The 15,756-nt window shown below is 39.8% G+C and overlaps 1 protein-coding gene across 5 annotated transcripts in view; it reads left to right on the forward strand.

Moving 5' to 3' along the window:
- The window catches only part of OSBPL6 (oxysterol binding protein like 6), a 90,332-nt gene that overhangs the window by 16,557 nt on the left and 58,019 nt on the right, over positions 1-15,756 (forward strand). For all 5 annotated transcript variants that reach the window (XM_024732905.1, XM_024732902.1, XM_024732907.1 and 2 more), the window contains exons 2-4: positions 6,023-6,109; positions 12,583-12,705; positions 15,453-15,506. In XM_024732905.1, the coding sequence (XP_024588673.1) occupies positions 6,023-6,109; positions 12,583-12,705; positions 15,453-15,506 (264 nt within the window). The remainder of the gene's footprint in view (positions 1-6,022; positions 6,110-12,582; positions 12,706-15,452; positions 15,507-15,756) is intronic.

Genomic DNA, 15,756 nt, shown 5'->3' on the forward strand with positions numbered 1-15,756 from the left:
CTTTGACACCAGGTAAACCAGACTTTAGTCATGTTGGCAGATTTCCACTTGCTGCCGAATAGGTATTGAGATCAGTGGATGCTACCTGGGGAACAAACTTTTACCAAATTAAAGAGCTGCAGTGAAATATGTGTGCTAGACTCCTGGTTTTAAGCTAAGTGTGCATCAGTTCTCTCTGAGCAGGGAGCACAAAGGACGGGTGAGTACTTCCACCTTCTCTGTGTGTTCTAAGTTCCTTAAAAAACTGATCTGGAATGAACCTAAGTTCATCAGTTGTCACAAATGGTACCACTCTGGTCGGAGGTGTTGATAATGGGGGAGAGCTATGCATGAGTGGGGGCAAAGGGTATATGGAACATCTCTGTACCTTCTCTCAGTTTTGTTGTGGAGTTAAAACTGCTCAAGGGGAAAAAAAAAAAGTCTTAAAGAAAAAACACTGACCTGGAAATTAAGTTGTAAGTTTAGTATTTGAAAGAAAACTGGATTTTAAAAGAATAATTAACAGGTTTATGTAACCCTTTAGTTAACCTGCTTATGTAATATGTATAACACCTTGAAGGTACGTGGCATGTGTTTCCAAGTCATGTGAAAGAATATGAAAATAGCCAGCTTGTGAACAAAAGTCTAAAGAAGTACAGCACAAATTTTGATATTAAAGGAAACGTTATGAAGATTTAATTTGTTACTGAAGATGTTGCCACATTACATTTTTTTGTGTTCTCCATTGACCAGTCACAGCTTCAAATCTAATAAACAAGAGCTCTGTGATTAATTCACCAGATGTTCCTAGTTTAAAAGTCCTTATTTTAAAATGTTTTCAAAAGTTCTATTCTATTGGAGCTGTGATTTTGATATTTCCAAGATGAAGCTAGAAGGCAGTTTTATACCTGATCTTGTGTTAATGATTGCTGAGGGACTGTTCTCTACAAATTAATCAGAGAGCACTGAAAAATTCTAGAAATTGACTGGCTGTGGTATGCAGGGCCTTGTGCTAGGGGTAAAGGGAGTGGGATACCAAGGTGAAGATGGGCTGGTTCTTACTTTCATGGAGCATCCAGTTGAACTAGAATCCAAGACTGAGTATGACAAATTTGAAAACTGTCTTCTTCATATCTGCACTATTAAAAAGTAGCATTCAAGTACTTGGATATTTCATTAAAAATAATGAGTGGTTGTGTGTGTAATTACAAAACTTCAGGGATATACTTTTGGCTTTTATTTAAACACCATGAGTTTGAAGCCAATTCTTAAGGTAGTGGATTAATTTTTTATTATTGGATAGATGATACGTTCGAATAATATACAAATATACAATATACTGCACAAGTTTGTATAAGACCTTTTGGCTTCTTATCATTATGAAAATTAAATGAAATAGCTTATTTTTTGAAGCTAGTTACATTTATAATAATAGGTATCATCAGCTGGTAGTTTTATAAATCATGCTTTACTTTTTCAGTAAAATATATACATATGTTTGTGGTAATAAAAATATTCATGTACTTACTGTATCTTAGGAAACATTTTTATAATTCTCTGTTCCTTGGAAAATCAACAAAATTTGGGGTTTGGATTGTTCATTCAGTTTACATGTGTACTATATTATAAATGTTTGAAATGAATGAACCTCTTACTTTTCTTCCCTAATATGAACTTTTGTAAAATCGGGTGGAGAAAAGACTAATGTTGTGTTTCTTGTGACAGGTACTGCAGTAGGTATTTTACAGATGCTGTCCTGGTTTGTTTGGTCACTAACCCTTCTGACCCACAAAATCCCAGCAACATTTTAAGTATCCCCAGGTCTCTATACAGAGACAAAACTCATTTTTTATCACACTTTAAATATCCTAAATTGATTTCTGTTTCTGTGGCTTGATTTGTAAATTAGGCGATTTACTTTCTTTCACCTGGCTAAGTTCCTGAGTTAATCCTTTATTTCTTGCCTGCACAGTTGCTAAGGTCAAGTTTCTTTCCAGGTTTCGCATTTCTTACCATGTTTGTTTGTTTGGGGGAGGGGGAAGCCGGAGGAAATGTTATGTGTATTTTATTGCCTAGCCAATCTGCAAGTGTGAAGATAGAGAAGGATCCTTATGTTATGTACCCTCTGAAAAACTCCACTATACATTCGTGAGAGGATGAGAGTAAAAAAGGCAAATAACATCTTGGTATTGTTATAAAAACAGTTTTCACCTTGCACATGCCCTGAAAGGGCCCTGGGGACCTCCAGGGTTCATGGACCACCTTTTGAGAAGCACTGCTGCAGAAGTTAGAGGGGTGGGGAGAGTAACAGTGGGGTGGGAACTTTGACTTCTTTTATATATTTCTATGCTGTACTTGAATTTTTTATAATGAGCATATATTACTTTTGTCATTTTTAAACACAAAAAAGAAAGTGAAGGGGTGTGAGGGGAGATGATTACATCCTAGAAAGTAATACAATTTTTGCTTCAACAACAGTTCTCATTTTAGTTCCTAATTATATGATCTCAGAATAAATCTAAATTTCATATTCAGCTGCTATGTTTTAAATAGGATCCCATACAGAATATTAACATGAACAAGTAAATAATGCAAGTCCCAGGTCATTTGTTCCCATTGTCTTCTTTTTTTTTTATTGGAGTATAATTGCTTTACAGTGTTGTGTTAGGTTCTACTGTACAGCAAAGTGAATCAGCCATACGTATACATATATCCCGTCTTTTTTGGATTTCCTTCCCATTTAGGTCACCACAGAGCACTGAGTAGAGTTCCCTGTGCTATACAGTAGGTTCTCATTAGTTATCTATTTTATACATAGTATCGATAGTGTATATATGTCAATCCCCGTCTCCCAATTCATCCCACCCCCTCCTTTCCCCCTTGGTATCCATACGTTTGTTCTCTATGTCTGTGTCTCTGTTTCTGCTTTGTAAATAAGATCATCTATACCAATTTTTTTAGATTCCACATAGATGTGTTAATATATGATATTTGTTTTTCTCTTTCTGACTTACTTCACTCTGTAGGACAGTCTCGAGGTCCATCCACATTTCTACAAATTACCCAATTTTGTTCCTTTTTATGGCTGAGTAATATTCCATTGTATATATGTACCACATCATTCAGAGTAATAATAGTAAAGATGATCCAAAATCTCGGAAATAGAATGGAGAAAATACAAGAAACATTTAACAAGGACCTAGAAGAACTAAAGAACAAACAGTGATGAACAACACAATAACTGAAATTAAAAATACACTAGAAAAAAAAAAATACACTAGAAGGAATCAGTAGCAGAATAAATGAGGCAGAAGAACGGATAAGTGAGCTGGAAGATAGAATGGTGGAAATAACTGCCGCAGAGCAGAATAAAGAAAAAAGAATGAAAAGAGTTGAGGACAGGGGACTTCCCTGGTGGTCCAGTGGTTAAGACTCCACCTTCCAATGTAGGGGACTAGGGTTCAGTCCCTGGTCGGGGAACTAAGATCCCACATGCCACGGGGCAGCTAAGCCTGTGCGCCGCAACTGCTGAGCCCAGAGCCACAATGAAGGATCCCACGTGCCGCAACAAAGTTCCCATGTGCCTCAACTAGGACCCGACAGAGCTAAATAAATACATAAAATAAATATTTTTAAAAAGAAAAGAATTGAGGACAGTCTCAGAGACCTCTGAGACAACATTAAACGCACCAACATTCAAATGATAGGGGTCCCATTGTCTGTTAAAGATCTGAACACACACTCCCTGTTTTTCTCTCTGTAGTATGCCTTTGCTTCTGACTCTCCCACAAAAGGTGCTGACGCTGAATATGTCGATGCTCAGTCCCTTGTATCATTTTTCCCTGCTAATTCAAGTGAACCTGGGAATGGAAAGAGCAGAGTCCCATTTAATGCTTAAATTGTCCTTGGATACTTCAGCTGTCAGATTAGGAATTCTCGCTCTCCCGGCCCAACTTTGTACTTGGCCCCAAAATATCTGTTCTTATTTCTTCTGCTTCCTCACAAGTTGGAGAAATAGGAGCAATTCCTAAATCTTTCACTTCAGTTATCCTCTTTCTAATAAATGACTTAAAAAAGCATTCAGGTAGGATTTTAAAAATTTACGATCGGACTTCTTGTTTTCAAGGTAACAGAAATAACCAAAAGCTTGAAAACCTAAAGAAATTAGAATAATTTGGCTCAGGTCAAAGTGTAACTTTCTTTATGAAAAAAGCAAACATTAATCTGATAGTTTTCCAGTGGGATACTAAAAAGAGACCTTAATAAGTAATAAAATCCAACTTTGTCTATTGAAACAATGAAATGTTATAACTAGAGGAAAAATGTTACATTTTCAGCCTATATCTAAATATTAACTCCATTGAATTATTCCTTTAACGTCTTTCAGATTTATCCCTTCATATAAAGTGCTTAATTTTTTCCAAATATAATGTATATTTTTTGCACTAAAAAATTAGAAAAAAATTAAGAAAAAATTAAAAATCATCTATAATCCCACCACCTCTATACAGCTACTGTTAACATTCTGAAATATATTTTGATTATATGTTTAATATCCTCATATTCTACATACTCCTTATAGCCTGATTTTTTAGTTGACAGAACATCATGGCTATTTTTTCCATACCAATAAACAGAAATTCATGTTGTCACTTTGATTCACTGCATGTTATATCCTTAAAAGTCTGTACTATTCTCATATGTATTAGATTTTTTTAATTTTTTTATTTATTTATTTTTGGCTGCGTTGGGTCTTCTTTGCTGCATGTGGGCTTTCTCTAGTTGTGGCGAGCGGGGGCTACTCTTTGTTGCGGTGCGTGGGCTTCTCACTGCGGTGACTTCTCTTGTTGCAGAGCATGGGCTCTAGGCGCACGGGCTTCAGTAGTTGTGGCACGCAGGCTCACTAGTTGTGGCTCACGGGCTCTAGAGTGCAGGCTCAGTAGTTGTGGCGCACGGGCTTAGTTGCTCCGTGGCCTGTGGGATCTTCTGGACCAGGGCTGGAACCCTTATCCCCTGCCTTGGCAGGCAGATTCTTAACCACTGCGCCACCAGGGAAGCCCTAGATTTTTTTTTTTTTTACTATAATAAAATAATGCTTTAGTAAGCACGTCTGTTCCTATATCTTTCCATACCAGTCTGATCATTTCCTTAGGGTAAAGACTTAGCTGTGGGATTGCTGGGTCATTGCGGCAGGTACTTTTTTTTCCAAAGACTTTTTAATACAATTGCAAAATTCCTCTTTAGAAAGACTGTACCAGTTTATAGTCCCTTTCCCCCAATGCTGATCTATTCTTGGATGTAATGGGTTTTTTAAAAATCATTATTATTTTGGTTTTCACTTCTTTGAAAATCTTTGTGGTTGAAGTTGAACACTTTTCAAATGTTCTGCACAAGTTGCCTGTTCATGTGCTTTGCCTCTTTTCCTGTTGGAATGTCATCTCACTGATCTGTGAATGCTCTTTATAGTCTTTGAAAGACATCTACTGCTTATTATATGTGATGTATTGTTTTCTTCTCTGTGCATTTAAGAATTGTCATATGATTATAATTATAATAATTATAATATTATAATATATAATTATCCTATAAGGATTATAAGAAACTCTAGAGACTGAATGGTATTAAGGCTCTGGGCTTTTTGATGTAGACCTTTCTCTTTGTCTCCTGCCATTGGAGAGATGAGCAAATATTTCTATGTAAGGCTAATTGTCTAAGTAGTAGGTGTGCCACCATTCTCATAGTTATAAAAATGTTGAGACATAATCCATGGTTTTTTTTTTTAATATATGTGTTCTCTGACTCTTTCTCTAAGACTGAAACCAGCATTGCAGCAGAAATTCACCAGCAAGTCCATAAGGGGAGAAAACAAAATCCTTATCCTCGCATTTTTCTTACAGTTGTTGCTACCTTTGGTCCCCTCAGGAACTTGCGGTTTTTAATATAGCTCACTGTTCTCACTGTGATCTGTGTGATCTCACCCCCATGTCCATCGACATGAGAAATGGGTTCTCTAACCCTAGGCTGTATTTCCATGTATTTTCAGAGTATCCACATACTGGAGAGGACTTCTTCCTCTAGCACTGAGCCTTCTGTAAGTCGGCAACTGCTGGAACCGGTCCCCCTCTCCAAGGTCAGTGACAGAATGTGTTGCTTTCTCACATGGTAGGATGCCTGGCCTGTGGCCAGTTGAACAATACCTCTTACACCTGACTCCCCTAAGGTAGCTATGACACCCATTGTAGAGCTGCTCTTTCACTTCTTTCCACCTCCAGTATGTAGGGTTTCTTTGCCCTGCGTAAGGAGGAAAGAGATGAAAGTGTATTTGCTGGGATGTGCAGGGTTACATAGAAACGTCCAGAATTCTCTTTATTTTAAGGGAAAAGGGCAAGAGAAACTCTTTGCATTCCCTGTTGGTAAGATGAGCTAATATTTCTATATCGAGGTTATAGAAAAACATCACTGGGTCCAGCAGTAACAACACAACAACAGGTACAGTTGTTGCCCATGCACTGCACACCAGGTGCTATACTAAGTGCTTAGATACATGATCCCATTTACTATAATCCTTATGAGCAGTTCCATGCAGTGTAGGTTTTTATTACATTTTACAGGTATGGAAACCGAGAGTTAGTAACTTGCCCAAAGTCAAAAAAGCTGCTAAGTAGCAGAGCAGGGATTCAAACTTAGACTTGTTTAAGCTCTACCCCACCTACAGAGTAACACAGTCCCTAGCCAGAGGGGGCGTTGTACATTCAGAGTTCCAGTCCCCTTCTCACGTCTGGACTTCCTAGCAGTGAGCTCTGAGGAGAACCCTGCAGACTACTAATGAAGACCTTTTCTGTTTCATGGAAGCCAGTGTCCCCTCCTCTTCAGCTTTCTCTTCCTCGGACTAGGAGGATATCTAAATTCATTTATGTCTAAAATGCAAAAATCACAAAGAAAAGTCAAGGAGACACCATCCTACTCACCCCCACCCCTTGCTCGATTCCCTGAGATTTTCGGTGGGTTGGCTCGCCTACTGAGAAACTCAGAAAATAGAACGCATGGGGATTTTGAATCCAAATATAAAAGCAGCACTTTAATCTCCCCGAAAGATTAACTTCTAAGTATGTATAAGTGATCCATCCACATTGCTTTTCCTATATTAAACAGAATCCTTTAGGAAAAGAACACTCTACTACACTACTGTATTGTAGAATACAGACATTTGTACCTCTTAACACTTTGAAGGCATTACAAACTATAAATTTATTCCATCAGACAGGAGTAGACTGCTAAACTAAAAAAGGGGGAGTTATTAAACTATTTTTAAAAAACTTAGAAATGAAAAATGCTCTTATTTCTATTTGAATGGCAAACAGAGAATGTTTACTTGGTAAATGTGACGACTAATCTCTTTGAAACCTCAGTCCTCTCTTACACACAGCTAAAGGACAGAGAGAATAAATATTGATTTAGGGGTGATAGAGAAGGCAGCTAACATTGACTGAGCACCCACTTTGAGCCAGGCACTGGATTAGTACATACATCCTCTCAGTCAGTCCCCAGCTCGATGAAGTGAGTACCGATATCATTCTCATTTTGTTGATAAGGAAACTGAGACTTGGGGTATGTATAAGTAAGTTGTCCAGAGTCAGATAGCTGTGAAGTATGTGACATTTAGAGCAGTGGAAACAGAGAAAGGAAGACTTGTAGAATGAGACACAGAAATGGAAAGGAGAGGTGCTGGTATTAAAACAAGAAGTAGGGAGCGACACATACACATGACTTGCTCCGGCCACTCCTGGCCCACCAGCTACATCTCCAGCTTCTTGGGCATTTCACTTCATACTCCAGCTGCAGCCACCTGCATGCCGTTCCCTCCGGCCATGCCTTTCTCTCTTCCACTGTTGGGCATCTGTTTCTTCCACCAGGCCTGCAGGAATGCTGTCCTGCTCCCTTCCCCTTTCTTCACTGAAATAAACTCCAACTTCTTTTAAATTAGGCCCACAGGAACCCTTTCTCAAGTGCTGGTCATTGACTCCCTCAGCCCCAGGCTGTCTTGTGTAGCCCGTCTCTGTACTTACCACACTCATTACTTTATTTCACATTCTTCCTTTATGTCAGATTCCCTAGGACAGCCTGAGACTGAGCTTAGGGTGCCTGTGATTTATGGAGGAAGAACCCTTAGGAGGAAAGGGGTGAGCGAAGAGGTTAGGACAGGTGCCGGTGCTGAGCAATAGGGGGTTCCAGCTGGAGTCCACCCTCAACCTGATCCCATGGTGAGCTCTGGAGCATGAGTTATGTCACAGAGTTGGACTCACCCTGAGGCAAGAAGGACTTTTCATTCCCTCAGCTGTTTGTACCCTTGTGTCCTTCAGTCCTTGAGAGCCATGGGGGAGGGTGATGCTACAGCATAATTTCCCAGGTGAAGGCCCCAGCTTGGCCAAACAGCAATTCCTGGTAGAAGAAGGAAGCTGTTAGCCTTAGCAGTTCACAGTGCTCACAGCAGCTGGGACATGGGTCCACTGGCCTGATACAGGGATCTGGGTAGGGCACCAACAGTATCCACTTCCCATTACTCCTCCATGCAGCTGCCCGCTTGGACCTTGCTGTACAACTAATACTCTTGTGTTTTTCTGTTAATAGATAACACATCTCTTGGGACCTGATGAAATCAGAGAATCCCATCCAATCCAGACACCATAGCATCTCACCATCTCTCAGCCCCTTTGAGAGAAGATGGGCTTCCTGGGCACTGGTTGGTGGTGGAAGAACATTGTTTGAAGTACACATACTCCTGTCTCAGGATTTTTCCAGTTTCTTTGTTTGGTGCTTTCACCTCCTAAAGCATTCCATATATTCCCCTGCCCACTCACACATGCACAGAGAATATACCCTTGAGAAAGGAAGTGTCTCTGGCTTTTTCAAATGAGCAGACTGGGGCTATAATTAGGTTACTTTCTGTTTTTAGGTATTGTTATTACATCAAAGTTCTTTTTAAAGCCTCTGTAAGAGCAAAAATGTTTGTATAATCTGATTCAAGTACTGATGTGATCACATTAGGGCTTTTGACTCTGTTTCTAAGTAAACATATGAAAGTTGGTGGCTTTTAAGCAGAAAATTAATATCAATTGAAATTATGAAAAAATTACTCAATTTTCAGAAAGTAATTTTAGCTTTCTCAAGATAGACCTGATCTACTAAGTATAGAGATGGATTGTACTAAGTCCTGGGATGGGATATTTCATTTCTTACACACCTTATCTGTAACATTATCATCAGTATTTATTTATTTAAAAATTTACTTTATTTATTTATTATTTTTGGCTGCATTGGGTCTTTGTTGCTGCACGCGGGCTTTCTCTAGTTGCAGCGAGCAGGGGCTCCTCCTCATTGCGGTGCGCAGGCTTATTGCAGTGGCTTCTCTTGTTGCGGAGCACAGGCTCTAGGTGCGGGCTTCAGTAGTTGTGGCATGTGGGCTCAATAGTTGTGGCGCATGGGCTTAGCTGCTCTGCAGCATATGGGATCTTTCCGGACCAGGGCTCGAACCCATGTCTCCTGCATTGGGAGGTGGATTCTTAAGCATTGCACCACCAGGGAAGTCTCCAGTATTTATAATTGAAGTAGAGAGAGTTGTTTGTTCTGGCTCTATCTTTTGCCTTTTTGTCTGTTTGACAGTTTATTTAACTCTAAGAACTATGTTAGGATTCTTCCTAATTTCTTTTGCTGGGTTTAGTAATTCTGCATCAGAGCGAGTGGAATTATTTGTTCAGAGCTGCTGCATTTATGTTTAAAAAATACATTTTAACTTCTTGCTTTTCCTATCTTACTTATCTATACCCCCCCCATTTTTTTCCCTCTATGGTTAAATTCCCAAAGAAGAAAAAAACTGCTGTGATAGAGATCAGTAGTCATAGCACCACAGGAACAAGCAACTACTACAGTCTGATTTTAATTAGAAAAAAATCCAAAAAGCATTTGTACTTATTATTAAATGTTTCCATTTTCATTAGTAATCCAAAGTATTCATCATATATGTACACACACACACACACACACACAAACACACACACACACACACAATAAATCAAAGATGAACACTACTAGCCTTCAGATAAGATAAGATCTAGCCAAAAATAAAAATGCTATTCTTCTGGAGATGGTATCTATGGATGGGGCTACTAAAAATAGAAATATCATTAAATACAGCTGATATCTCTCTAAGAACAGAGAGAGCACTAATGAATATACGTACACATATATAGAGAGTTATTCTTTTAATTTCTTGATTATACCAAGGCTTTCTAAAAGAACTCTATAGAAATCCATCACTTTTATGGAATAAAAATCCATCACTTTTATGGAATAAAAATCCATCATTTTTATCTACTTTGCTGATGAGAGTAAAAAGCCAAAGATACTGGACTTTTTATGAGAAGCTACTATTTTCTTCTGTTATTCTAACATTATTTATAAGCAATGCTCACCTGAATTCAATTGCAATTCATTATTATGAAAATTCCAAAACGCTCTGCTTTGTACTCCTGATGATAATCCCTTTTATTGTCCAAAAAACATGGTATAGAGCCTGAAACTGTCTCATCAGAAAAAAAATATATATATATGTATATATAATTTTTTTTAGGTAAGAAGTGGATTTATTTAGAGAGATACACATTCCATAGAGAAATATACATTTAAAAATTACTGTATCTAATTAACAGTTCAGACCAATCACAGTTTCTGACAGTATTCAAGTAGAAAATCACTTTGGGGGTTGTTTTCTTATGTTAAGGGGAGATTTACAGCTCCTTCAAAGGGTTCTTAATATTGCTGAATGAACACTGGTAGGTGCGTTTCTGTAAGGGCTGTAGTTCATTCACTAGGCACCCCTCAGGGATGACCAAGCAGATGGAGAAATAACACTGATCTCACATTAGTTCTCAGGGCAGTGGTGGTTGTAGGGTTGGGCTTAGATAGGGTAGAAGCACGATGCTGGCTTTGGAGGGCTCTTCACAAGCCAGGAGTATCTCCTAGGCTTCATGATGTTTTGCATGAAGCAATGTTCAGCCACATCTCCTGGAAACAATTTTCGGTGAAAATCCCCCTCTAGTTACACATATTTGGGCTTAGATTTGACTCGGCCATAGGGAAAGCAGCTTCTGAGATGAAAGGAGAAGACAGGGGAAAGAGGCGTGGATGGCAAATACACAACCCTCTCCCCCCCTGCTCCTGTGGCCGACATCGGTAACCGATTACGGCCCCTTCGCCCCTGGGTCCTGTCAGAGCCTCACAGTCCTGCAGCAGGTTCTGGGCGGCCACCACCCAGACACTGGGCCAGCAAGTCCAGCGGCCCTGAAATGGTACCCACTGCCATTCCCGTTGAAGTCTTTGTGCTGTGGTCTAAAGATGATTTCTGATAGAACATGTCAGAAGGCAGCTTCCTGAGTCAGTTTGGGTTGGGGCGTTCTGCAGAGGGGCCTGCCCTGATCCGTGGAGCTGCATCCGTCTTTCCAGAGCTGAGGCAGCCGAGCAGGTTATGCTGAGAGATTTTGCTTCCTTGCACTGTGGGCAGGATTGCAGCGGTTGTGCATGGGATGTGACCTCGTTGTTTCTGCCTCTACTTTGCTTGATTGTGCCCCAAGCCTGAGATCTAGAATATGAGTGTTTGCCAGATCAGCGGTTACTTCAGAGCTGCGTGAGCCCTTAGAAATTACCTGGTCCAGGGATTTTAAAACCCAGGATGTTGCTAAGGGGCAGGTATCTAACATGGAAGCAGACCCAAGGGGGACTGTGGTAAAATGAAGATGGGCAGCCATCCTTCAGGGCAGGCCCAGCATTGCCAGATCTTAGGCTTTCACAAAACACTAGAAATTTGGGTTTTTAAAGCCTGCAATCCTCTGATGTTTAAAATGTTGACAAATCATTTTTAAAACTTTTTTTAACACCATAGACGAACAAAACATGTCTCATGGAAGAGGAAACCATGATTTAGTCTGTTTTTAACAGAGGAGGGTGATATGGACTCTAGAATCCCAGATTTCTGGCTCTTTCATGGGCTCCTAAGGGTATGTATGTCTTCGAAGCACGGACTTCTTGGTGGGTGTTTGGCAAGCGGGGCATTTTATGCTCACTCTGAAATGCACGCAGCCTCACTGAGAGGAAACAGATGCCCACAGCGCTGCTCTTCAGCATGAGAAGTCATGAGCCACTTAAGCTGCTGCAGCCTTTTCATTTCTACAGAAAACCAGGCCCACACACGAATTGAACATGTTTCACCAAAATGATCTTATTTTAAAACTTTAAAGTGCCTCTGTGCCCAGAGATGAACTGTCTGGAAAAATGCATTTTAAACCTTGTGAATGCAGGCAATCAAAAGTCCATTCTACCCCAGACTCCACCTCCATCCAGCTCATCTCTGATGGACCCTCATACCTCCAGGGGTACCCGGAAACTCGTTCTCACTTCAATTATAAGTGCATAGCTGGGTCTGAGGCTAGAATTTGCTCCAGAACGGTGGGTTGAGTATCACTTTAAAAGCAATTTCTACTTAAGAATCTGCTTTAACTGTGTCATCAAACATTGAGAAACATGTGATTTGTTTTTCTTCTTTTCTCTCAGGAAGCTGACAGCTGGGAGATTATAGAAGGGCTGAAAATAGGCCAAACCAATGTCCAGAGACCAGACAAACATGAAGGCTTTATGCTAAAGAAGAGAAAATGGCCTTTAAAGGGCTGGCACAAGGTAACTTTTTCATCATATTATCTTCAGATCATCTTCATAAATAGAGGCTCTTATTTGGTGTCATTAGGTGGGAAACCAAGGGTACAGTTGTATGTGTAAAGCTAGTCTTCAAGGCCTTGTTTTAACTGTACAGGCTGCAACCTATCATACCTATTTAAGTCTGAGATCTGTAATGTCTGTATGCAGGGAAAAAATATTTTACACGATATTTAAAATCCAGTTTGGACATATTTTTGTTTACTCTGCCTTTTTTTTAACTTAAATTAGTATAAATATGTTCTTATTAAATACTCTTCTAAATATGAGATTTTATTAAATGCAGGCATGGCTTCCATTGGATGGATTTATACTAATTCCATTATTGAACCAGTTCCCTATTGGTGAATATGTAGCATATGTCTAATTTTTTATTGTATGAAGTTGTGATGAACATTCTTATACATGAATTTCCATTTAAGTCATCGGGGTAGATTCCTGGAATTATTGTTACCAGTGCAAACTAAAGATGGAAAGTCACTGATCTTGGAAGTTTGTTTACTGCCCTTTAACGTGTATGGTTTATTCCTCTCTACCTAACTCCACATTCTTTTTCCATCTTCCAGTTTTAATTATGGAGAAAATATTTTACACTGTATTGCAGTTACATGAGTAGCAGGAATTCTGGATGCTTAGGAGAAGAAAGTTGTCCTCTATTTTCAATATGAGCCTTTTGGTATCTTATATTGACCACCAGTATCTTGTCTGAAATCACTGAAAGAACAGGTTCATTACTTGCCACATCTGCTGATGGGTTTCATCTCAAGGCAGATGGATTTGTGGGCACAAATGGCGGGCTGGTGGCTGCCCATTGACCCAAAAGGGGAAGTTATGGATTATAACATCCTTGAGGAAATATATTTTTTGCAATTTAAGAGAAGGATTTAAAAGTTAACAGTTGGGAAATGTTGCCCCAACCCCCTATCTCTGAGGGTGGAATAAAAACCGGTCAAAGAGTCTTCTTCCCTCTCACTTGTCAGAAACCTTGGCAGTCGCCCCTGCACCCATAATGTTACACCAGTGCCAGGAATCTCTCCCCACCCTTGTTCTTTCTTGGATTTTGGCCAACTGGCCACACTCCTTCCTGGAATCACCTTTGCCTTTCATTCTGACCTTACCACTTTGCAATTCCTCAAATCAGTGGCCTTGCTTATCTCTTTCCCTGTGACCATCCTATAGGTTATCCCTGCTAGAATTCTTTGATAGATAGGAATGGACAAACAGAAGAAAGGGGTCAAAGAAACACATTTTATATAAATGGCTAACTTTAATTAAGCACTCTCAGTCCATGTTTCAGCAAAACTGGCTGTGGTTCAACAGCAACTCTTTCTGGACCTTCCCTTAGACATTTTGCTACACAAGCAATAGGAGGTTCTCCCTAGCATTGCCTTTTCTCTTGGTCTCTAATACCATCAGATATTTATTCAAGCATCAGCCCATTTGATTGCCCAAGTCATAGGCAATCAAGTGTTTTTCAGCTATAGAGATTCCTTCTTCCAGTGCTTACTTCTCCCCCCCCGACCCCCGCAACCCCAGAACCTATAACAAAGGGGTTACAGTGACCTTCTGTGAGTTCTGTGTAGGGTGTCTCCAGGCCTGACTGCCTGTCACTTCAGCAGCTAAGAGTTCCTGAGTCACATAAAAACTTCCCAGCAGAGTAATTTACCAGCCACAGAAAGACTCCCTGCATCTGTAGAGACTAGAGGACGACACTGGACCCATTGTTTGATTGGGTCCTTGAATGCCGTTTTTTCTCCAGTCAATTGTCCATGGAAAGGAAGTCAACAGCAGAGAGTTCCTGAGGTTTGTGGAGCAAAAATGGCTAGATGCATTTGGACTGGACCATGAGTGTCTTGAAAGAGACAGAAACTGCCCCAGATATATATATTTTCCCCTTAATATAGTTCAGAAATAATTTTTAATCTCTTTTACTAAGAGTGAACTGCAAGTATTTTGCTAAGTGGAGATGCAAGCATATTGATAAGGCTACTTTTTAAACTTTGCAGATAATTCATTATTCATAGCTCTAGTCCACTGGCTTCTGTTAACAGGCATGGGCGTTTTCAGAATTATCTATGGTAGCCAGGGAGATTCAGGAGTTTATCTCCAAGGTGGAAAATCCCCTGTAGACAAATTCCTCACAGAATCACTGTGACCTAACGCAGGTTATTTTCATTTCATTTATTTTCATTTCTCACTTTCAAAAACACCCCACCGTGATTCATTTAGAAAGTCTTAGTTGCAGGCCCTGGGATTCCTCCCTTCCCCCCCAACCCCTGACACCCCCATTAAGAAAAACCGTGGTGATGGGGGAGTTCCCTGGTGGTCTAGTGGTTAGGATTCAGGGCTTTCACTGCCGTGGCCTGGGTTCAATCCCTGGTCAGGAAACAGATTCCACAAGCTGTGCGGTACAGCCAAGAAAGAAAAGAAAGAAAGAAAAACAGAAAAGAAAAGAAAAACTGTGGTGAGAGATTTCATCCCCATTGGATTATGTATAAAAGAACCCTGCTAGGTAAATAGTATGGAACTCGAGCTAAGATTTCCTTAACCATTTCACGTGACTGACCGTGGCCAGGTGCACTGAATTCAAATACATGAAAATGATCAAACATACTGATTACAAAATGCCAAGCAATGTTAGACCCACACTTGTGAATGTTTTATATAATTCAAAATACTGACAATAACTGGGGATTGTTTGGTTCTTGCAGCGCTTTTTTGTCCTGGATAATGGAATGTTAAAGTATTCAAAGGCACCACTTGATGTAAGTAGACACGATGATTGGTTTAGAATTCTGCTTGAAGTGAGTAACCACCACAGTGTACAAGTGTTGTGCCATAGTTACCAGCTCTGTGCATTGCTGTGCCTGTAAGATTTAACAAATGTTGCGTGGAAGGTGTGTTTTACGCTCATGCTTAAGCTAGCATAAAATCTCAAACTGGTGCGTGAAGATTTAACTTAACTATTATGATGTGTGTTGTTAAAAACAGAAGCTTAAACCTAAAAGTCACCAA

The sequence above is a fragment of the Neophocaena asiaeorientalis genome, unplaced genomic scaffold (genome assembly GCF_003031525.2).
Source record: "Neophocaena asiaeorientalis asiaeorientalis breed wild unplaced genomic scaffold, Neophocaena_asiaeorientalis_V1.1 scaffold96, whole genome shotgun sequence".
In the NCBI taxonomy this organism is placed as follows: domain Eukaryota; kingdom Metazoa; phylum Chordata; class Mammalia; order Artiodactyla; family Phocoenidae; genus Neophocaena; species Neophocaena asiaeorientalis.